Source organism: Gracilinanus agilis, chromosome 1 (assembly GCF_016433145.1).
Source record: "Gracilinanus agilis isolate LMUSP501 chromosome 1, AgileGrace, whole genome shotgun sequence".
NCBI classification, from domain to species: Eukaryota; Metazoa; Chordata; class Mammalia; order Didelphimorphia; family Didelphidae; genus Gracilinanus; species Gracilinanus agilis.
This window is the reverse complement of record NC_058130.1, coordinates 116,207,628-116,232,963: the sequence shown is the minus strand read 5'-3', so window position 1 is coordinate 116,232,963 and position 25,336 is coordinate 116,207,628. Positions and strand designations below refer to the sequence as shown.

General features: G+C 35.4%; 1 protein-coding gene across 1 annotated transcript in view; it reads right to left on the bottom strand.

The window, feature by feature from the left end:
- Positions 1-25,336, bottom strand: part of MPDZ (multiple PDZ domain crumbs cell polarity complex component) — a 228,912-nt gene that overhangs the window by 24,610 nt on the left and 178,966 nt on the right. Inside the window, exons 35-42 of the mRNA XM_044685473.1 lie at positions 15,109-15,201; positions 14,917-14,991; positions 14,247-14,424; positions 12,191-12,336; positions 10,626-10,709; positions 10,233-10,426; positions 5,243-5,390; positions 1,849-1,935 (exon numbers count right to left, since the gene is read on the bottom strand). Coding sequence (XP_044541408.1) covers positions 1,849-1,935; positions 5,243-5,390; positions 10,233-10,426; positions 10,626-10,709; positions 12,191-12,336; positions 14,247-14,424; positions 14,917-14,991; positions 15,109-15,201 — 1,005 coding nt within the window. The remainder of the gene's footprint in view (positions 1-1,848; positions 1,936-5,242; positions 5,391-10,232; positions 10,427-10,625; positions 10,710-12,190; positions 12,337-14,246; positions 14,425-14,916; positions 14,992-15,108; positions 15,202-25,336) is intronic.

The following is a 25,336-nucleotide window of genomic DNA, read 5'->3' as shown; positions in this document are numbered from 1 at the left end:
CAATACCTCACTATTATTCACACCAATTTTAAGTACAAAGTATGATGGCTGAACTAAGGCAATTCACAGGAATACAAATTCTTCTTAGTAATAATAAGCAAAATGTCTCAAGTAGGCTATAATGCAGTAACTGCCTAATAGTGGGGTATATATAGTTTGGCTTGACCACAGACATGCAGAGAATGAAACTTTTAAAATCTTCTTCAGTATTGGTATAAGTAACAAATTTCTAAATATACCCAGTATCGTAATCTAATTCTAAAAATTTGTTATTTCAAACCATATTTTGGCAAATCAGGATGCAAAACTGAGTTTAATCAGTGAACTGGACAAATAACCTGTGTTTTATTAACATATTTCTTAAATTACTTAAATAAATGAACATTTCTTGAGAAAATTCAGTTTTGTGATCTTTAGTAAAAAAGTCATAACTCAACCAGTAGTCATCGAATTTACCTGAATGGAAGGGAGAAAATTAAAATCAAGCCTCTACTGTATATATATGCATGTACTGAGCATGCTGAGAGCAGAAAATTTTAACATGGCCACCACTGGCATCAATTTTCAATCTACATTTGGGTCTTTCCTTTTTAGTTAAAGAACTATTTTTAGTGAGTTTACCCTTTGGAATGGAATATTCTATAAGTTAATGTAGGGGGGAAAACCCTCCTCAAAAAAATGCTGCCCAAAGTGCTCATCAATAAGGTAATAGCTAAACATATGCCCACACAAGAATTTATAGCAGTTCTCTTTGTAGTGGCAAAGAACTGGAAATTGAAAAAAATGCCCATCAATTGGGGAATGCCTAAATGAGTTGTGGTATATGGAATATGGCTGAGCTGTGAGAAATTATGGGCAGATAAATTTTGGGAAAAACATGGAAAGACCTACATGAAATTATGGAGAGTAAAATGAACAGGACCAAGAGAACACTAAATATGGCAACAGAAATAATGTTTGAAGAATCATTTGTATATGTCCACCTCCAGAAAAAGAACTGATAAAGAAGAATAAGCAAGACAAAGCTTAATATATATGTTTGTCAAATTATGTCCTTTCTATTAGGAAAGGGGAGAAAGGGATATTTTAATGGGTATTTTTATTAGGTATTTTAATGTGACAAATGAATAGAATATAAGATTACTGCATTGTAAGAATTGATGAATGTAAAGAATTCAGATAAGCATGAGCTGACATATCAATTAATACAAAATGTATTAAATGCATAAAAGAGGGAAACAACGTACATAAATATTACAATGTAGCAATAATTCCAAATAAACTAAAACATTGTAGTCTAATGAATGAGTGTAGTTTAGAAGAGAATTTATGTATGCCTGAATGCCTGTGTGCCTCTCTGTTTATCTCTGTCTGTGTGTCTGTCTTTCTCCCCTCACCCCTACTTTTCTCTTTTTGATGGGTTGGGGTTATGAAATACTGACTCAGTTGATGGTTTGGTTAGCTATTCTGAACTGACTCCTCTCTCCCTCTACCTTCTATCCCTTCCTTCATTTTTTCATTCTTTCTTTCTATCCTTTATTAGATAGATGGCTCTCTGAGGAGGAGAGTAAGTTGAGATCTATGTACAAATGAAGGTGATATAAAAGCAAAAGCTGTCACAGTTTTTTTAAATCAAAAAATAGCTAAAATAGGTTTGGCTGTAAGATAATAAAAACTGATTTTTATCCAGCCCCCTTCCAAAAAATAAACTTTCCATATTCTTCATTTGCCCATATCAATGACCTTTTTATTCAGTGCTATATGGTCCAAATGGTCTGTCAACATTTTTAATTTGTTTGTGGTGTATGGAGGCAGAATTCTGTTCTTCAGAATGCCACAATTACCAACCTGGCTACTCTGGGATGTCCTCCTCTCTGAATGGAATGGACCCGTTTTGATTCTTCCAACTTCCAATCTTACTGTACCTAGAGAACACTGAAGAACAGAACACTGAAGAATTGTTAATTTTTATTGAAGTCTTTCCATAAAATGCTACATTCATTTTTTTTACATTACTTTGTATTATATTTCCACAGGCTCATTTTTGAAAAGGTTGCTCCTTTTAGAGTACCTTATAAGCAGTTAGCTCATCTTGCAATAGAGCAGATGCAGATTGTATCCATCAAAGCAAAATGGAGAGGTGGGCAATTAGCTAGTGAAACTCATGGATCTAGACAGACAATATAGACTGAATTAAACAGCTCTGTTTTATAATCCACCTTTTCCCCCCTCAATAGAAAAGTTGTTCAGATAATTGTCCTAATTCACTATTTTATTTTATCTGAAGAGTATAGTCACAAAAGGCTTCTTCTTATGGGTAAAAAAAAAGAAACAGAAATTTGGCTTAAAAGGACATAAATTTAAAGCAGAAGGAAAATATTACAGATAAATATCTTATCTTACAGATAAGAAATACTGTAATAGATCAGAAAAGCAATTTGTAAAGTCCAGTATTTCATCTTTGGCTATAAAGCAAAGGATCATGTTGTAGACATATACAATACCCATTCCTTATGGTTTCAACTTCAAAAGAATCCAAGAAGAGGAATATGGCAACAATGACTACAATTTCTAGATCCAGTGGGCCAAAAGAGGATTACAATTATGTCAGAAAAGTTTAAAACATTAGTGATTTCTCTAAAAATTGTATAAATTGAGATGAATGTATAAATACATTTTATCATAAATATATGGTCATGCTAGTTTCCTACATAGCCTACCAACATCACAAAGCTATTAGTTGGAAGATTATTTATACAACTGAATGGTAATATTGTTACCAATGCTATCTCTGTTTTTTTTTAACCTAGTTAATAAATCCGGCAAGTAATAACCTGGACAAAAGTAAAAGACTGAAAAAAGGGTAGCATTTGGGACCATATGCCCAGATCAGGGAGATGGACTTCAATCTAATATAGGGTCATTTCATTCTGCTTCCCCTAGTCAGTCTCAACACACAATTTCACTTACAAACCTCAAAATAATCTGTGATGGAATGAAACTTTTCCAGTTTCACCTCCAAGGCTCAAGGAGAAGACAAGACTATTATAGACACCAGAGATCATATGAAAGAAACTCTGGCATATGTGGAACTATAATATGTGAAGAAAAGCACAGAACATAAGCTGAATTTAGGCTAGAGAATGAACATGCTTCAAATCATCTCTTTCTCCCTGCTGCCTCTACTACAGGCAGCTGGTGGCTCTAGAGGTAGAAGACTGGGCTTCAAGTCAGGAAGACCCAAGTTCAAACTCTGACCTCAGAAACTAGTCATGTGACTCTTGGGCAAGTCATTTAACTTTTGTCTGCCTCAATTTCCACAAGTATAAAAATGGCACCTACACCTCAAGAGTTGTTAACACGTTCAAATGAGATGATATTTGTAAAGAGTACTTAGCACATAGTAGAAAATACACAGATGCTTATTCCTTTCTCTTCCTCCTCCATTGGTCTAAATCAGAGGTTCCCAAACTTTTTTGGCCTACCACCCTCTTTCCAGAAAAAAAATATTACTTAGCCCCCTGGAAATCAATTTTTTTAAATTTTAATAGCAATTAATAGGAAAGATAAATGCAGCTGTGGTCATCACTGCACCCCTGGATCGCTGCAGCACCCACCAGGGAGTGGTAGCGCCCACTTTGGGAATCACTGATCTAAATGAAAGGCACCATGTATCTCTTTACTCATTCTTTCTTCCTTTCCTCATAGGCAATAAGTTAAATTATATACGGTGCAATTTATTTCCCCTCCATCCTTGAAAAAACAATCATTCTCAGTGAACCAACTCTGAAGGTTTACTCTTGATCTCTCTTTTGCTTAATTCCTTCTTTCCCTCTTCTCTATCAGCATGGCAAGGAAGATGGTACAGATAAGATGTGTGTTTGAGAAGGCAAGAGGAGTATCCCAATTTCTCATATAAGAGAAAGAAACAAGACCTTTGCTATGATTATTTGGAAGCTGGCTTTAATATTGCCCAATAGAGAATGCTACAGTGCTTAGAAAAGGAGAAAGGGAACAAGGGAGCCTCAGTGTAACACAACACTGTGGCAATGGGAGTTAGCAGTTGCTAGGTATTTCTTCCTGGATTTGCTTCCCCTGTGCTACAAAGGATTGCTCCCATAGGTCTCCCTTTTTCCTTCTTAGATCATTTTTTATCTTGTTTGGCATAGGTGCTTGCATGTGGTCTCCCCCATTCTACTGTGAGTTGCTTTGCCTTTCTAGATATGGCCAGTACTTATCACTGTACCTGGCATATAGCACATACTTAAATTCTTGTAAGCCTGACTCACACTTATGTGCCACACTGCTAATGTGACTGAACTTAGGAGAACAAAGAATTTCAAAGTGACATGGTTGTGTTGTGATAACTATGTCCACAAATGTCACAAAATAATAGGTTTGGGTTTTTTTGAGCCATTCCTTCTTCCTAAAGGCATGATGAAGGCAGAACTGAAGAGATTCTGAACTTACATAGCTTAGACACCCTGATAATCTGTAAAGCTTCAGTATCCCCCTCTCCATCATTAATTCATCCTCATCTTTTTGCCCCATAGTGACTTAATGATTGGGCCAAGAGTCAGTTGAGGAGGACAGGGAATAATTGGGTTTCTATTTACATCCTAACCTCATCTTCTTGTGTAAGTCCTTATGTGACAAACTTTAAAGTTTGATTGTTTTTAAAAAAGATTTCCCATTCATCCAGTATGTCAGCTTAGTAAATCTCTATGTTTGTTTTAAGACAAAATTTCCCTGAAAAAATTAGCATTCATTTTAGCTCTGTATCATCTATAAATAGCATCTGCTTTTCAAAGATATGAATGTGTATGTGTGTCTGCATGTGGTATTTTATTGAGGTAGATTAATCTATTGAAATGTTCTACTGCCAGTTATCTAAGCTCCAGAGAGGAAGATTGGCCCTTGGCCAAACTCTCCCCCTTCAACGAAGCTCCTTTAACAGATCTTGAGGATGAAGATTTTATTTACATCATTAACAATCCATTTATAATACTTACTATTACCCAATAAAATGTATACCAATATTATAGATAATTACACCTAAGATTACCATTTTAAAAGTATCAATGAATTAAAGGATCTTTTTTATTAAAGTGAGATGTGTTTTAAAATAAAAGACATTATTCCCTGAAATACATCAGTAATTGTTTATTTCCATAGCTCAATTTTCAGTTATTTTCTTTTCTTGTAGTACAATGCAACAATTATTAACTTTAAAAATTATTACCTTTAGCAATGCTGCAACAGCTTCCTGAGTGGCATTACGAACATCTTCCCCATTCACCATTAATATCTGGTCTCCCTGCATCAATCTTCCATCCATATCTGCAATTCCTCCTTTCACAATGTCTGATACAAATACTCCAGTATCATTTCTGCAAATACATTTTAATTTTGGATCCAATTCAATTATTTTTTTAATTTAACTATTTTAAAATTATTTTTAAAACCCTTACCTTTAATCTTGGAATCAATACTGTGTATTGGCTCCAAGGCAGAAAAGTGGTAAGGACTAGGCAATGGAGGTTAAATGGCTCATCCAGGGTCACAGAGCTGGGATGTATGTGAGGCCATATTTGAATCCAGAACCTCCTATCTCTAAACTTGGCTCTCAATCCACTGAGCCCCATTACTGCCCCAATTCAATTGATTTTTAACAAGTTCTCATGAAGTACTTGGCACCATTCTAGATACAGGAAGATGCAAAGACCAAAATGAAAGACAGCTCACCTTCAAGGAATTTTTACAAAAGTTGATTATGAGGGACAGGTAGGTGGCTCACTGGTTAAAGCACCAGACCTAGAGATGGGAGGTCCTGGTTCGAATCTAACCTCAGATATTTCTTAGCAGTCTTACCCCAGGCAAATCACTTAACCTCAGTTGCCTAGCCCTTATTGTTCTTCTGCCTGGGAACCCACACTTAGTGTCAATTGTAAGAGAGAAGATATGGGTAAAAAAAATAATAAAAAGCCCACTATGGATAGGATACAACCAGTAGACCATAACACATAGACAAAGAAATAAATACCAAATATTTTGAGCAAAGAGAGAAGATTAACAATCAAGAGAATAGAAGAAGATTTCTGGGGGTGGTAAAAACTGTGATATCATTTTCTCCTAACTATAATGCAATATTTACATAATAAATGATGCTTCATGTCAAAAACACCTTTTTTTTTTTTTTTTTTTTTTTTTTTTTTTTTGGTTATAGCCCAAGTTAGCTCTATTGCTGTAGCTTTAGGACATATAGTTAAGACTGATCTTGAGGCAGTATTGTAAATATTAAAATTGAGCTAGGGAATATTTTAAATTAGTCAATAACAGGATGATATAATATATGAAGAGCTAAAAGGAACCTTGGATGCCAAGTAGTCCAGAACCTCATTCATTTTATAGATGAGTAAACTGAGTAACCAGCAGATCATACCAGGCCATACAGGTAGTGATGAAGAAAAGACTTAATCTTAACCATTACCATTCTAAAGCCCATAGGGTTTTTTTTTAGTTTGTTTGTTATCTTACTATTCCATTTTGCCTCTCACCCAATAAACAAATATTGATAAAAGTAAAAAACCTGGTCCGTTTTTCTCAAAAACAAAACAAAAAACCAAGCTATTTAAAACAAATGACAAATTGTACTGTTTGGAAGATTTATCTATCCCCTAAAAGACAGGTCTGGAGGTAAGCATCACACTACTTCCTTTTTTTGGTTTTAATTCCTAGCACAGTTGATTTAGAGAGAGATGGGTAGTTCAGTGGGAGTCAAAGAGACACAAGTTCAAATGTGGTCTCAAATTCTCACTGTGTAAATCTGGGCACGTTGCTTAACCTCTGTTTGCTTTCAATCACTGGAGAAGGAAATGGCAAACTCCTCGATTAACTTTGCCAAGAAAATAGCCTTACCAAGAATTTGATCTCTCTGATTTACACATAGTAGAGTCTTACTAAACCAGATGGACGTCTCACAATTGCCAATATTTTCCCCCCTATGAAATAAGACTAAGACTAAAAATCCTTCTATAGGCACAGGTTTTTATCATCAAACATACTGGTATTTACTAGGTATGACTATAGGTGCATGATGTAATGGAAAGATCACTCTTTGGTCATACCTAGGTTCTACCTTTGGATCTATCACCTTTGGATCTATCGCCTTTGGCTGGAAGAATCAGGTCTTTTCTAGGTCTCCCATAAAATGAACAGAGCTGGAGTAAAAATATAATGAAGAGCCCAGTGGCTATAGAGGCAAAGAACCTCTGTTCAAATCCCAACTCTGCCACTTTATTGGGACCTTGAATAAATCACTCCATCTCCCAAAGATTCAGTTTTCTGAACTGTAAATAAGGGAATTGGACTAAATAGCTTCATAATGATAGTAATAATGTCTTCTGTAGAAAACTGAAATAATAGCTTGGTGGCACAAAAAAAAAAGTGCGTGTCCTGAGAGGAAGATCTGAGTTCAAATCTAGACTCAGACACTCACTTAACCTTTGTTTCTCTGTTTCCTCATTTGTAAAATCTTACAAGGTGATTATGAGGATCAAATGAACTAATAATTTTAAAGTGTTAATCACAGTGCTTAGCACACATAGTAAGTGCTCTATAAATGTTAGCTATTATTAACCATTACCACCATGGGATATAATATTATCATTAAAATAATCATCATTGACCTGAGTCAGTACAATACAGCTAAAATTGAAACCATTTGAATGAATGGAAGCTGTCAGAGAGCAAAAATCATTATTTTTCTCTTTCTTTTCTTTTTCTTTTAAAATTTATATCCTCATTGTCTAGCACAGTACCTGCAAGGTGCTAAGCACTTAATAAATCTTACAGATAAGCTTCATGGATTCAGTATCAAAGAATCCAGGTTCAAATCCTAGTTTCCTCATATGAAGGTTCCTGGACTGAAAATGACCTCCATGGTTCTGTCCATATCGAAATCTAAAATCCTATGATAGCAAAGCATGACATCTTTGTAAGGGTCATTATAGTTCTTGGTTAAAAATGAACCATTTGCTATAAGAGAAACAATGTTCAGAACAAAATCATTCACAATTGAATACATGAGGGACCTTTGAGATGAACGCAGATGTGTTTCCCTGGTTTTACAAGTATTGGGGTTGCAATATAAAAGGCCCTAGTAAGTAAGAAGGTAACTCATTTGGAAAAAAATGTCAGAAAAGTTTCTTTGGGATCACAGGGATCTGAGGTAGGAGGAAAGGCCAGAGGGTTAAAATTTAATGCCCAGAGTTGACACCTTATGACCCCTGCTGGGGCAAAGCATCAACAGGATTACTTTATTTGTCTTTTCAGCTATAAAATGGGGAGACAATATCTACTTAGAAAAGCTTTACAATTTTTCTCCTTTGGATTACTTAAGTGTTTCAACTTAATGAATTGCCTAGGAAAGGCAATTTAATTTTACCATTGCTCATTACCTTACAGAACACCTGTATAAAAAGCTCTGGTTAATTATGACCAAAGGGAGCACTACAGGAGACTAGAGGAATTATGAAGTGGACGAGGAAGGTTGTTAACATTCCTTCCTTGGAGAACACTGAAAACAATAATGAGTAACCATCTCTCTCAGTTTGAGTTGTACTCCTTCTAACAAGTAGAGATGTACTGAACAAATTCTCAAGGTTCCATCCACAAATTTTGATTTTGCCAATTCTTAAGGCGTTGAGACACTTGCCTAATACACATACACTTTACTAAGTGGAATAAAAAAGTGAATATTAACTTCATTTATTGAACTATCTGGTTATCTTTTAAGGGTGAAATGGGTTATAAAAGATCTGGAAAAAGGCAGGTTTTATAACCTCAATTACCTCATTGAATTAATGCAAAATTTTTGAGAATATATAAAAGGAACCTCTAAGTTGCAGGATTAAAGTGATTAAAACAGAAAGTAACTCAACCCATTAGCTAGATAGCACAGTGGCAATATTGGGTTTGAAGTCAGGAAGACCTGAGTTCAAATCCAACCCTCAGATACTTAATAGCCATATGGTCCTGAACAAGTCACTTAACTCTGTTTGCCTCAGTTCATCTGTAAAATGAACTGGAGGAAGAAATGGCAAATTCCATTATCTTTGCCAAGAAAACTTCAAATGGTATTCCAAAGAGACAGACACTGAAATGATTAAACAACAACAACAACAAAAATTTAGTCTATTATTGACTCTCCATTAGCATTTGAGTCAACTAATACAGAAACATAAAATATAATGAGTTGCTTAGAGGAGGTTGGTCCATATTCTGTTTGGTCAAGTTCAAAGGTCTTACAGGAACCCTCTTGAACTTGTGGAGGATTTTTCAAGTTGTTTTTAAGCTTCAGGCATTTGTGAATTTTTATTTGAACTTTAAATTTGTATGATTATATATCATTTCTGAATCTGATCCCCTTCTCTCCATTCAACTCAAAAATACACTTTCATTTTGGAAAAATGCTTTATGACTTTCAGCATAACAAAGAAATGAGACTCATTTTTAGCATTATCAGATAGTGGTTCATTTGTCACTAAGTACAATCAATGACTTTATCCAGTAGTGAACATCAGTATAAGCCCTGCCATCAATTTAAGGCAATGAACATTTTTAAGGACCTAATATGTACAATAAATAATAATTTACATTTATATAGTACTTTAAAGTTTTCAATGTTTTCCTTAAAACAAATATATGAAGTAGATAGCTCAAATATTATTGCCATTCTCATTTGTGAAAATGAAGAAACTGATGCTAGGGGATGTTGTTAAGTGACTTGCTATGGCTTACATAATAAAAGTCAGAGTTGGTTTTTACACCCAGGTTTCTCCTAACTCTAAGGCCTATACAATTTTCAAAATTATATGCTGCCTCTAGTGAAGTACAGAGGTAAGTATATTACTATTATAAGTCATTTCTGAAATAAAATCTTTAATATTACTATTCTAATATTTGCATCTTTATTTGTCATAATTATCATGTCAGAATTCCACAAAGAAAAGTATGTAAATGTTGTTTTATCAATTTGCCCTATATATTTTATAAGAATATTACAAGTTGTCAAGGTTTTGTGTTTCTAGGCAAAAAATAGGATGTTTTAAATTGATTTTATGAAATAACAAAATATTTGTACATGCCTATGGTCCCAGCACAAATGTTCCTAAACTTCAGATTGTTTGAAAGCCCCTCTGAGGTAGAGAAAAAAATTTGCCTTTTCATACCTTTTACCAACAATACTCAAACCAAGTCCTTTTCCAGGCTTCTTTTGCAGTTCTACATTGAACATATCATACATGTCCTCCTCCTTATACTGGGCCTCATCCCTGTAGATAGTTAGGCGCACCTTTTGAGGTGTCTGCCTCAGTACATTGATGGCTTCATCATGCGTAGCATTCCTGAGGTCAATCCCATTCACCTGAATCAAAATCAGACACGGACTGTGAGAAAATGGGCTGGTGCAAAAGAATCAGAAACCAAAACAAAACCATCTCCTTTTGCAAAGAAAGAAAGACAAACAATAAATAAATAAATAGTGATTTTTATTTTTATATGTGTGTATGTGTGTGTGTGTGTGTGTGTGTGTACATATATAATTCTAAATTCTAAATCCATACCTCTAAAATCTGATCCCCAGCCCAAAGTCTTCCATCTTTACAGGCAGCTCCCTCCTCATAAACTTCATGGATAATAATAGCACCCTATTGATTAAAAAAACAAGCATTAGTTTTTGTGTTCCCACCACTTCAGTAAGGGGGAAAAAAAAAGAGCCTAAGTGCATTGTATAGTGTGGGCTAAAGTATTACTGAGGAGGAAAAAAATATATATGTGAGGGCAAAATCTTTACAAAATAATCTTATGCAAACTACTGAGATAATGAATAGGCAATCCATTTAAAAGTCAGGATACCTGAGTTTATATTCCTAAATACCTACTTTCTGGGTAACCACCCTTTTCCCTACCTTGGGTCCTTTATATATAAAATATTCATCATAGTAGTTTTATGCCATGTCTTAAAGGGGTATTATGATGAAACTTCTTTGTATATTTTTTAAAAATCTGTATATAAGTGTTTGTTATTAATAGAATGTACTTTTCAAACTGAAATTAAGGCACAATACATATTTCTTAATACTTAAAAATATTCAAGATTGATTTATGGGGATCTACATTTTTTTAATCCTAAAAGGGTATATCTGGGTCACCCCAATGGTTATGATTACAAAAAATTTTTAAGAGGAATTATAGACAGGGAGAGAAGAAGTTTTGAAATCTAAGAATCACAAAATATTGCCAATGTCACAAAAATTTACTAATCCCAAATGGTTAAAAATAATGAACAATTGAAGCCAACATTTAATCCAGAGAAGACTAGATGCTCTATTATATCTCAAATAATAATAAAATTATATGGATCATAGATATAGAGTTGGAAGCAAGAGTATGTTGGGATAGTTCATACTAGATCATGAGAGCTTGTTAACTTTTCAGAAATCAATAAACACTGCAAATCATGTCTTGATCTATTATTTTGTTAACCATCTAGACTTTAGAAAACAATAGATAAAATATTAATAATGCATTATAAATATATTATGCATACATTTTTCTCCACAAGGATACACTTAGAAGCGACTTTAAAAGTCATCTAAGCAAATGTCCTCATTTTATAGATAAGACAAAGAAGTCCAGGGAAGTTCAGTGAAACCATGTTCTCTGATTCTGAGGTCAGCACTCTTATCAAAGATATATATGACTAGAAAAGGAAGTTGGCTGGTCACGTAAGGAGAGAGGATAATGAGCAAAAAGCTCTAGTATCTATATGATATTAAAGTAATCAGAGGAAGGCCTCTGAAGAATCTGATGAACTCATAAATTTATGGAAAAACAGGTGCTTACCTATACTGACAGAGAAGTTCCTCCTGGAGAACCTTATATAAATGAATCAGAGATATAAGTCTCTATCTCTTTCTTACTTATAGCCCAAACCAACCCTATTAAGAAGGTGCTACAGTGTTAGGTATCTTTATCCACATTTTGCAGAGAAGGAAATGGAGATTCGAATATGTTAAATGATGTTGTCATAGTTACATAGGGAGTATTTGCACCCAGGTCCTCCTCACTCTACCCCAGCATTCTATATATATTTTATCTTGAGGTATTTACCACCTTAAGTGCTTACCAGCAAAGTATCTGATCCTCCAACAATGCTCAATCCAAGTCCCGTACGTCCTTTGGAAATGTCAATTGTTGTTTCACAGCCCGGAATAATCGGACAGGTTGCTGGATCAGAGGGGAAAGTGGCTGGGGTGGAGGACCTGCTCATGCCTTCAAATAGAGAAGAGAAGCCTGACTCTATCAACATTCTAAAGGCAGGGAAAGTGAGTCAAAGTTGCAAGGACACAGGGATATGTTTGGCCTCTGGCAAAACCTCTCCACAAATTATGCATTGTCCATTCAATGAAGAGTTGAATAATGTCAAAACACCTTCAGCAAACCTTGGTTCAGAGACTACCAACTATTTTTACTTTCTCTTTGATTCCATTTCTCCACATCTACAAAGACAATTATTTTGTCTTTAGCATTTTAAGGATTTTAAAGTACTTTCCTAACCTAATATTCCCTATTCAGTAAGTGCAGTATTATTATCTTCAGTTTAAAGGTTTGAGAAGGCTGAGGCTCACGAAGGAAGCATGCAGCACACAAGTTACAGAGCACCTTGGGCACTGAGCCACTCCACACCACAAATGTCCTCATCTGCAACATGAATGGGTTGGATGTTATGACCTGAAAGATCTGTTCTATCTTCAAATCTATGCTGCTATTATTCTAGATCATTTTCCCAAAGTCACACAAAGCAGTATTGAGAGTAGAAACATGAAGCCATGTTCCTTTTTCTTATGCCAAGTACTTGATTCAATAAAGTGTTAAAGTCTCAAAATCATAATGATTTTTCCCCTTTATGTTCACTATGTAGATTAAAATTTTATATTTAGTTTTATGATATTCTTCATTTAATATGTTAATCGAGAACTAGTTTTAGGAAATTCGAGCAATAAAAGCTTAAGTTTGAGACAGTATGTTCTCTTTTTAGGAATTACAGAGAGATAGACAACTTTCTTGGTTCTAAAATGGTAAGAATAGGTTAAAGTATTTTTTCCATTAAGCTATTTTTACATGTATAATTTCAAATTATTTAGGGAATGCTATTTTGGGAATAGCAGAAAACTTAATGAAAGGGGAAATTTTCTAGAAAATCTTCAAACATTTTAATGAATTGGCAAGTGTTCTCTATATAAAGTATTTCTTTCATCAGATACATACTATTTTGCTTTGAGATACTGTTTTGAACTATTTTTTGAATGTTTTGAACTACTGTTTCCCTAAAAAGCATTCCAAAAAAATGTGAATGTTTCAGGTATTTTTATGCCAAAACAGATGAATCCTTTGGGGTTGCTAACATAACCAAATGGTTCCCCTACATTTTGCAGTCAAGAACATAAAACAGTTTTGAAAGTTAAGATGGTACAAATGCTTTAAAATGTGTTTCTGCATGAATGAGAGATTTTTATACAAGAAAAAAGTTTTCCTAAATAGATGTACCAACATGTGATGGAAGAGTAGTAACTTATGTTTATGGTATTTTTAATACAAAACACTTCTCTGACAATCACAATTACCTAATCTTTTCTGGGGTAACACAAGTATTATTATACCCTTTTCATAGATAAAAAAAAAGTTGAGACTGAGAAAAGCTAAATAATCTTTGTCAGGGTAGGCTACTTAGTGTCTGATTAGAAACTCAAACGCAATTGCAGGCCTGTCACTTTTTCTACTATGTCAACCTGCCCTCACAGTCCACGTGCATTGGGATCTTGACATAGTTTAAACCATGTTATAAAAGATACCTTCTGTCATTTTCATTAAGCTCCCACAACATATTCTCAACACTGACTTGTTATCCCATATTCTAGACTCCTATTGGTCATGGAATAATGAGATTCCAGTACATAATGGTGGTAACTGAAATACAAAGAGAGAAAAAACAATCCTGGTTTTCTAACCTGTGGATCAGAGGACTAGGCTGGCATAAACCAAATGAACTTTTCTTTCCAGAAAGGCCATCCAACATTTTCTGTTTAGACCAGATTCCCAAAGGAAGTGGAATGAATAATCGCCACTTCATTACATATAATGTGATGGCCATCTAAAATGAAAACTTGCAGTACTATCCTTACTTCTGATAGGTTCAGGTTCTGGTGATCCAGAAGGGGGTATTACTGAAGCTTGTGAAAGGTTCTTTTTTTCTCCAATGGAGGTACCACCAAGGGTTGATTGGACAGACTGGGCATCTGGATCCTCTGCATTAATAGTAAGTTTTACTGTGTTCTTTGCAGTTTTCAAAAGATTTATAAACTGTTAAGATAAAAATATTAATGAGTAAATTATTCAACTAATGCAATCAAGACATTGATATCCCTAGAGGCTTATGCTTTCTAGGGTTAAGAGAAGAAATAAATATTTAATACAGTTTCCTCACCTAAGATAATTTCTAAGATTCTCTCTTGTTCTAAATATTGAGACTCTTTCTACTAGGCTACATGTATTTGGGAACAATAAGATTTGTGAATATATTAATAAAAATGCTACATTGGCTATATGACTGAGAGAGGATCTTGTTAGAATCCAAGGATGTTTAACTATTTTCAAGTGAAAATAATAGTCTTTCAGTCAGTCAACCAGTCACATGCACAATAAATATGTCTAGGCATGTAAAAACATATGTATATACTTTATATTATATATGCCTACCAACTACACATGTTAACTCAATGCATAAACACATACAAACCCATGTACTTAGCTACAATCATTTTATCAGTCACTCTTCTAATTTTAAAAAGATACCTTTTCCACAGGAAAACCCACAACAACTTCATCATCTACTGCCAAGATTTGATCCCCAACTTTGAGACGTCCATCCTAGGAAGGAAAAGGAAAGTTTCTGATACTTTTTCCCCACCTTGGGAGCAACATTCCCACCTCCTCCACATGCATGCACTATACTTTGCAAAAACTGAGATACTAATAAAATCTCACCTTTGCTGCTACCCCATAATCAGTTAGACTCTTTATGACAACTCCATTAAGGGTATCTTCTTCACTGATGGCAATGCCCAAACCCCCTTGATCCTAGAGAAATAAAGACCAGAGAAATTCAGGTTTTATTTATAATTTCAAATGAAAGGTATGCATTGTCATTTCTTCTACATGCAATATTCAATATTTGATAACAGATTAGCCCATTATTGAAGGAATTTAAGATCTCCACTCTTACCTCATGCTTTACAACTTCCTCTTTAAAATTTCATACATATTCTCACACCTTTTTGCAACTGAAGCAGAAATATCTGGCTAACATTGATTATAGAATCAGCTACCCAAAGACTGCCTGAGCCAATCTGAAAAAGATTCACCTCCCGGGAGTGCTATACTAGGTGAGAGATTTATTGTAGGGACATAGATTAGTGATCTCTTAAATTGTGGTGGGGCTGTGCTGTGCATTGGTGGAAGAAACATTCACATTGATGAAACCATATTATCTTTCAAAGCACTGAAACAAATATATTAAGCAGCTAATAAATAAGCATTTTTTCCAATCTAACCAATAATATTCATGTAGAGTTTCGAAATGTCATTTGAGACATGTCTGATCTTCCTATATCCCTGGTATACCTATCAGAAATTATTTTCATTTCACTATTCCCCTTCCCTTTCCTATTCTTTTCTCTATGGTTTTCCCACTTGAAAGAAAATCTGATCCAAATGCAGTCATTAATCTTACCCTCCCTGTGCTAGCAAGGGGTTAGTATCCAGAGCCTGTTTCCATGGATACTTGAGTTTTGAAATTGCAGGGCAAGAGTGTCCCAAACTTTGGAGCACAAAGTCTCACTGAAAATCTGCCTAAGCCTGTAAGTTGAACTTCTTTTATCTATAGTCTTCACATTTTCTTCTATCAAAACCAAATGTTTAATAAGATCAGCCTGTGATTCTCTTTAAATTAGGTATAATAAAATTACAGGTTTTTTTTAAGAGTGTTTATTGAGCCTGTAGCCAACAATACTTTTTTTGGTAATATTTTCCCAGACAACAGACAAAAAAAAAAAAAAAAAAGACTGAGACTCTGCTCATTGCTGATTGAAAATGTATGTAGGTCCTCCCGAGCTTCTTTGCAGAGGTGACAGGCAATGGGTGCAGAAAGTTGCATACCCCATCAGCCTTGGTTGATATGCAGGTTAATTTTGCTGAAATACTTTCTTTTGTTTTTCTTCATATTTTTCCATATGGGTTGGCTTTCTGGAGAACATTATATAAAAACAAAAAAAATATAAAGAAAAATCTTTTAAAAGTATCTACTGGACCCTTTTCTTAATTGTAGGGTAAAACTGCTAGAATAACAAGAGAGTCTTGACTCTCCTATGAGAATCATTATATTTATTAATTTTCCAAGATCAACTATTTATTCCTTAGCTGATTTTTGTTGACATCAGCTCATAGGATCTCAAAGTTAGAAGATTCATGGGATCATACACTTAAAGCTAGAAGGCAACTTTGTGGTCACTAAATCTAATCCCTTTATTCCACAGATGACACACAGAGATTTTAAGCAATTTGCCCAGAGTCACAAAGCTAGTGTTTTGAGGAGGATTACTTAGTTATTATGTAGAAGACCTAACAGGAAGGGCTGGAGAATTCTACATGGAATGGGGAAGCAGGAAGTGGCTTGCTCTCTCTCTGAGAAGGACTCCATGGTGGTTGGGACAAGCTGTAACTGACCCTGGGAGACCTCAGAGCTAGTGGAGCTGCACCCTGATTCCCTGGGATCCTGGAGAGAGGTGAAGGTTGAAAGCAGAGGACATCAATATTGCAAAACAACACTGAGTAGGGAAGTGGCCTGTGATCTGGTGGACAGCTTGCAGACTTTACTCCCTACCTGGCTACTTTGGATCATCAGTTCTGGAGGACTTGGTTCCTGGCATCCTGATAACATCTCTGGACTCTGCTGTGAGGATTCCCACTTCAGTCCTGCTATTCTCTGGGCCCTGCCTGGCTTAGATCTTAGATGAGAGTAGTTAAGTCCCTCCCCTGACCCTGTGGTTTGCCCTTAGTCGGAAAACTGTAGAAACCCCTATTCTCATCCTTTACCATAGTTTCCTTGATTAAAATTGTTATAAACTCTTGCCATCTGCCTGCTAGTTCCGATAGGCCCCTTGCCTAGATGGTGCAGACAGTTAGGGCCTAACTGCCACTTCTGTTAACAGATAATCTCCTTAGCAGTTAAACCCAGTCTCCTACCTTGTTTGGTCCTGCCTTCTGTCATTCCTGTCTCCCTCACACCCCACTGAGCCCACAAAATAATATTTTAGTTAACTCCCCTAGTTTTCCCCATTATACTAGTTAGTATCTGAGTGGGACTGAAATTCATGTCTTCATGACTACAAGCCCAGTCCTCTGTTCTTTATGCAATATTGCCATTTTTCTCAGAGTTCATCTAGTTCATTCTGTATATGAGAATGAATCTCTACCTTACCCTAAATATACCTTCCCCTACCCCAGGTGGATGCCACCACTCGGGTGCCAATGGGTACTCTAGGCCCCAAGAGGAATAGGACATATGGATCCTTCTCTATCACTCCACACCCCACTGTACAGGTGCTGGATGTGTCCCTTGTGGCTTAATTCTCTCCTCTCAGGCTCCCCTACACTCCACCTCTTCCTCACATAAATCAGCCTCACTTCTTTCTAGTCTTCTCACTACTCTCACACTTCCCAACAAACACTTCTCCTTCCTTATCAGTTGCATTGCTGTCCTCCAGAACCATAGATATTGTGATTTGATCTGCTACAGCACCCTAAAGTACTCTGGCTTATCAATTACACTTTCAACTTCACCCAGAGGACCACATAGTGTTTATAAGCTTACTGAAGCTGAACATCCTTATGTGTATTATTTCCCTTAATTAGGATATCTTCAGAGCTGGGAGCATCTAGCTTTTCAACTCATATACCCAGCATGAAGTATAATGCTTGACACTGAGTACTTAAAAAATTCTTTACAATTCCATTCTCTTCCATCTATACATGCATGAGAAGTTGTCATAAAGTCTACAATCAAGTATCTTAGTTTATAGAGAACTCAGTCTTGAGGAACCCATTTCACTTTTGAATAATTAAAATTATATGTTATTCCAGATATTGAATCATGTCCACCTGTCTGTGATTTTCACCATCATTCATAGTTCTGTTTTTCAGAGCTTAGCAAAATAAATCAAAGCTCTGCTCTACATAATGATCTTTCAGTTAAGAAAATCAATTATCATACTTCCATAAGTTTTTTCCTCTCTATGTTAAATATCAGGTTCATTTCACCTCATTCTGATCCCATTCTTATGCTCATCTAAGTTGTTCTTTAAAATGTGGCAGTTAGAATTAACTCTAATATTTAAGATTGAGGCTTGAAAAGCAAATTATAGGGGCTAGTCTTCCTTTCTTCTTCACATTCTGCTTTTATTTTAATGCAGGTTGAAAGTTTTTCCACTGCCATGTTTCATTAAGGGCCCAAGTCCTTATACTTTTGTCTATTTCTCTCCAATTTTATATTTGCTTAATTGGTTGATGAACTCAAAGAAAGGATTTGACATTTATCTCATTAATTTTCTTCATAATTGGATTTGGTCGATAATCCTAGCCCATGAAGATGCTTTTGGGATTCTGGTTATGTCATATAACAATATTTTCTTCACGTCATTCATGAATTTCATACACATATCATTTATGCCTATATTCCAAGTCGTGGATAAAAATGTTGAACAGATAAAGCCAAAGGACAAGGCAACCCACAAGAGAAATTCTACCAGGTTAAAATGATTCCTTATCTGTGAGTCTAGTCTTTCAATGAGTACTTAGGTGTCTAACTATACAAATGGAACTTCAATCCATCTTGTCTGTAAGGATACTCTAGAGACTTTGATCAAATCCCTTATTAAAACTCAATTATTCTACTATGCCATTCATATGACCTATGAGCTTAATAACTTAAAAAAAGGAATGAGATAAATCTTTCATAATCTGTTTTCAATAAATGTACAATGGCTTATAATAACAGCTCTATATACTTGTGAAATTCCTTACTTTAATATCAGGGAGTGGTGTTAAAAACTAATATTTTCTTCTAGACAGCTAAATGGCTGAGTGGATACAGCAATAGGCCTAAAGTTAGGAAGATCTCACTGCAAATTTAGCATCAGATACATAGTAGGTATGTAATCTGGGGCAAGCCATTTAATTTGTTCACCTCAGTTTTCTTAACTAAAATTGGGATAATAATAACACCCGCCTCCCAGGCTTGCTGTGAGGATAAAATGAGATAAAATTTGTAAAATATCACTGTTCCTGGATAGGTACTATTTAGAAGTTATTATTATTATTATTATTATTGTTGTTTGACATTTTCCAATTCTACTGGGCACAGTAAATAGACCACCCAGAATTCTGAAAGAAAGAGAATCTACCCTCTTTTGTTGCTAGAGAAAAATTTTATTTTCCTAATGTATGGAGTTAATTAGTGGCTACGTTCTTATCAAGGGGTCAGAAAGAACAGATTACCTAATTTTTGCCTTAGGAAGAAAAATAAAAAGGAAAGTAAATCAACTTAAAACAATTAGGTGGCTTAGCAGAAGATGGAAGTTCCTGGGTTCAAATCTGCCCTCAGACACTTCATTGGTGTATGACCAGGAGCAAGTCACTTAACCCCATCTGCTTAGCCCTTATCTTTCTTCTGGTTTGGAACCAATACTTAGTATGGATTCTAAGACAGAAGGTGAGGGTTTAAAAAAAAAAAGACACTATCTAACAAAAACTAAAGTCAAATACAAGTAAATTTTCTATAGGCTTTGGTCCAAGTCACTATCTTTTTCCATTAGAACAAATAATCATGAATTGACTGTTCATATATTGACAGTGAGTAAAGGAATGAAATTATCAAGTTCAGTCATTTCTAGGCAAAGGATGGAAAAGGATGGAAAACTCTGTGCAGTATATTTAGAAAGAAAATGAATCTTGGTTCAAAATCTTGAGGTCATCTTTGATTCTATTAGTCATTTTCCTTATCCCTTATCTCATATATCCCTTAAAATCCTATAATTTACAGGCATTATTACCAGCTTCTAAAAAACATTTGTACTTGGTCCCTCCTTTTTGCTCCCACTGAAACCAACAAAATTTAAGTAAAGACTTAACAGTAGTTTTTCAACTGCTCTTCCTACCTCCAATCATATTTCCTCTTCCTAATGTGTTGTCATCATGATGTCACTCCTCTCCTCAAAACCTTTCAGGAGTTTCTCATGACCTATCTACCTCCCCCTGGCATTCAATGCCTTACATCCATAACTGGCTTCAACATCTTTTCAACCTCATCACTTCCTTACATAGTCTTTATTCCAGATAAATGGAATTGCGTTCTTCTAGTCTTCTCATATTTTCATATCTTTGTTTGGAAGCCTATTTCATAGGCTTGGAAGAGACCCCCCCCCCTTATCTATCTATCGAAGTCCCTCTATTCTTTCGAGGTTCAATTCAGAAAGCATGAAATCTTCTCTGCTGACTCCCATCCCCAAAGCTGAAAGTGATACAGCAGATTTTTCTGATTTTTAAGATTTTAAGCCCCTTCTAGCTCTCAGCCTTTGCCCTTCACATGCTATCTACTATAGTATACTTATTTATTAAAATTCATTAAACCAACCCAAGGGAATGCCACTTCCAGCAGCCAACATTGTAGAGTAAGGACCATTCTAAGCTTGCCCAAACCTGCCTCAAACAACTACAAAAGAAAAAAGCCTCAAAACAAACAAAACAAAAGAGAACCAACAGAAAACAAAGTGAAGCACATTTCAGTTAAGGAAAATGTAGAGGGGCAGCAGGAAGGACTTGTCTTAATGGAGTACAAGTATGAATAATGTAATCAGTGGCATGAGGAATGGCCCAGTGCAAGCCTATGCTGAAGAGCTTGAAGATCAGACCAGTGTAGTAAGCACAGGCTGAGGAACTTCAGGACAGGTCTGGTACAAATACACACTGAGAAGCTTAAGGAATGACCTGATACAAGCAAACCCAGGGGAACTTTCAGTGGAAGGAACAATCCTGGCACTTGTAGCACAAGGTGGAGCTATCAGCTGAGGGCTGAGGAGAGGAATCCAGATAAATCTATTGGGCATGGTACCCAGGAGAATTCAGGGACAGTTTTTCCTCCACACCAGAAGTGGAGCTAAGTCTCAACATATTGGCAAGATCATGAAAAAAGTCACCCTAAATGAATAAAAAACAAAGAAGAGGGCTGACCCTAGAAAACTATTTCAGGAAGAGGGAAGAACAAAATATAAACTCAGAAGACAGCCATGCCAAAATGGAAAAGTGTGAACCCTCAAAGGCAAATGTGAAAGGTTGTCAGGCCCAAAATGAACTCATGGAAGAGCTTCAAAAAGAGGATAAAAAAAACAAATAATAAGAGACTTTGGAAATTTTTAGAAAAAAAGATAGAAAAAAAATCAACATCAGAGCAAAAACTCACTGAAGAAAACAGATTCCTAAAAAGGAAATACAAAATCTCACAGGAAAATAACTCTCTAAAAAAGGAAATACAACACATCAAAGAAGAAAATGGACCTATAAACATTAGGATCAGAAAAATAGAAGCTAATGACAGCAAGAAACAAGAAAACAATATTATAATAAAATATTAGAAGAAAATCTGAAATATCTCAGTGGAAAAACAACTGATCTAGAAAAGAGATCCAGGAGAGATAACCTAAGAATCACTGAATTGTCTGAAAACCATGAACAAAAATAGCCTAGACACCACACTATAAAAAATATAGAGGAGAGCTGCCCTGATATTTTTGAACAAGAAAGGAAAATAGAAATTGAAAGATTTAGAGATCACTTTTTAAAAGAGATAACAAATATAATAATCCTAGGACTATTATAACCAAATTTCAAAGACAAGGCAAGGACTGTCATTTTACATCTCAGTATTCCCAGTCTCAAGGGTACATTAGCACAAAAGGAACTTGGTGGAAGCATATTAAAAATTTTCTTTTTAGTTCTCCTAGAAATATCAAGAAATAATAATTCACTCAAAAGGTATTTCTAGACATATTAGAAGTCTCTTGGAAAGACAGGTTAGAAGCAAAATGGTAAGGGTAAAAAGATCTTTCTTAGGGAAATGGGTTAGAATAAGGTACCAAATATTTTAAGAAAGAATAACTTTCATCTTATTTATATCTTTGCTTTCTTCACCTTACAGTGAATTGATTATTCACTCATCTGAAGGTCAATCTCATTCTTATCAGTCCCCCTGATGAAATTAAAGGACTAGAACTCAATCATTCCATGGATTAGCTATGTGGTACACTGAATAGAGAAATGGACTGGGAATTAGGAAGAATAATCTTCCTGAGTTCAAATTCAGCCTCTTACTAGCTCTGGGACCCTGGGCAAGTTACTTAAATCCTGTTTGCCTCAGTTCCTTATTTGTAAAGTGAGTTGGAGAAAGAAATGACTATAAACAGGATAAATAGGAAATAACTAACAGAGGAAAGGTCCTAGAATCAAGAGGGATTTGAAAGGGCTTCCTGAAAAGGTGGAATTTAAGCTTAGGCTTTAAAGAAGCCAGGAGGTAGAGATGATGAAGGATATAATTTCAGGAATGGGGGCCAGCCAGAGAAAATGTTTGGAGGTGAGAGTCTTTTTCATGGAACAGCAAGGGTACCAGGATTGCTGGATGCAAGATTACCTAGGGGTGGGGTATCTTATGTGTAGGAAAACTAGGAAAGCAGAGGGAGTATAGGGGTTAGGTTATAAATGGCTTTGAATGCTAAACAGAGGATTTTATATTTGGTCCTAGAGGTAACAGGAAATCACTGGAGTGTCCTGGTCAGACCAGTGCTCTGGGAAAAATCTTTTGATTGCTGATTGGAGGATGTACTGGGGTAGGGAAAGATTTTGTGATAAACAGGCCAACTAGCAGGTTATTGCAATAGACCAGGCAATTGGATATATGATAAAGGGGCAAGGGTCTCAAGAACAATAAAAAGTTGAACTGCTTTGCCAAAGGGGAAGAGAGGGGGGAATGGTTGGTGCAAAGAGAAACTGTGGGATCAAGGAAATGGAGGTCATGGTGTTAATTAAAAGTAGGGTTTGGCAAAGGAAGGCAGAGGAAAAGCTGAAAACCCAAGAAATTATGATCAGATGGATTTCAGACTTCTTGGGGGGGGGTAGTGAATCTGTGGGCAGTGGAAAGATCAAAGGTATGTCCATGTTTGTGTGTGGTCAAGGTGAGGTGAAGAAATAGGACATGGGAAGTAAGTAGGTTTGGAAACAAATGTTACTGTGTTTGAGGGCATATAAATCTAACTATTGATGTCTATCTATCTATACCTCCATCTATCTATCTATCCGTACACACACACACACACACACACACACATAAATGTTTCCTGAAAGCCTGGGGCAGAGTCATGTCAGAGTGAATGGAAGATATTCCAGTTTGAACATATCTCTTTCCTAGCTAGAAAAGGCTTCGATACAGATTAATGATAAATCATATTGTTTCTAGCATGCTAGTGTCTAAATACAGAACATTGTATTACTATTCTTCTTCTTTGAAAACTTAGTTTGTTAAGCTAAACAAAAGAAAAATACTTTGACCTCATCTACTTAATACTGAAGATATAATTATCTGAAAGTTGGGGGGGGCCCTCTATGACTCAGAATGACAGTCTGTATAATTCATTAATTCCTTACTTCACTTCTGTCAGAGTATATACTATTGAGTAGCAAGAACAGATCGATGGAAAAAAATTGAGTCTATAATAAGTCACTTAAAAAGGACAAAGTAAACAGAAAAGGACATAAAACAAGATGTCAATGGATAAGGTTGCATATACAATAAAACAACAAGCAAAGAGGATAGGTACATATATACACAAACAAAGTAATTCTTGCCTTCTAGGAAGATTCAGAAAGTAGAAACTCAGTAATAATCTGTTCACTTTGCTTGTATTCTGCTTAAATATTTGTCTGAGGAACTGGAAAAGGAAAATTCTATATGCGCCAATGAGTTGGTACTTTTCAATGGTGCAGGATGTGCTAATAATAATTCTGACTAAAACATGATTTAAATGCTAATAATATCTGATATTTTAAAAATATTTAAATGCTTATTTGAAAAAACTAATCTCAGAAAATTCCTTGTTTATAAAGATTTTGATTTTTAGATATCTTGCTTTCATAAGAATATATTACTCTAATAAGAACTTTAAAGTGTAAAATTACATATACAAAGGGGTATGCTGGTGACAGTCCTACCAAGCTTAGAAAAGATTATTAAAATTTCAGTGTAAGCATTTATACCTCACTAATTAGCAATCTCTACAAATCAGGGCTTAATGAATTATAAAGGTATAAGTGCTAACACTAAAAATTTATATAGAGTTTTAAAGATGATGATGACTAGCATTTACATATAGCTCTTGGGGTTTGCAAACTGCTTTTTATACACTATCTCATTTGAGCCTCACAATACCTCTTTATTTATTGATGTAAAGCAGGTAATACAATTATTATCCTCATTTTAAGTATAAGAAAACTGAAGCCCAAGATTTTACTGTTTGGCCCAGTATTGCAACCCAAAAAAAAGTCTCTTCACTTCTCATTATTGTAATCCAAAAACATAGTGTGGTAAAGCTAGGAAAAGATAGATTTAAATCTAGCCTCTGACAAAAACTAAGTAATCTGGGCTACTTTTCTTCTTTTTCTTTTTTTAAACCCTTTCTTTCTGTCTTAGTATCAATTCTAAAACAGAAGGGCAATAAGGATGAGGCAATCAGGGCTATGCAACTCACCCAAGTTCATACACCCAGGAAGTATCTAAGGCCACATTTGAACCCAGGTCCTCCTGACTCCAAGCCTGGTGGTGCTCTATCCACTGTGCTATCTAATTGCCCTAGCCATTTTTCTTTTCAGTGTGTTCGGGTAACTCTAAATCTATATTTCAGAGAATGTGCCAACTTGCATTGGTAGTAGTTTCCTTCGTTCAGTAATTCTTGAACTGATAAAATCATATATCTAATCACCCTTTAATGATCAATATAAATTGTTTCTGTCTCTCTGTTTCTCTCCCTCTCTCTGTTTCTGTTTCTCTTCTTCTGTTTCTCTCTCTCTCTCTCTCTCTCTCTCTCTCTCTCTCTCTCTCTCTCTCTCTCTCTCTCTC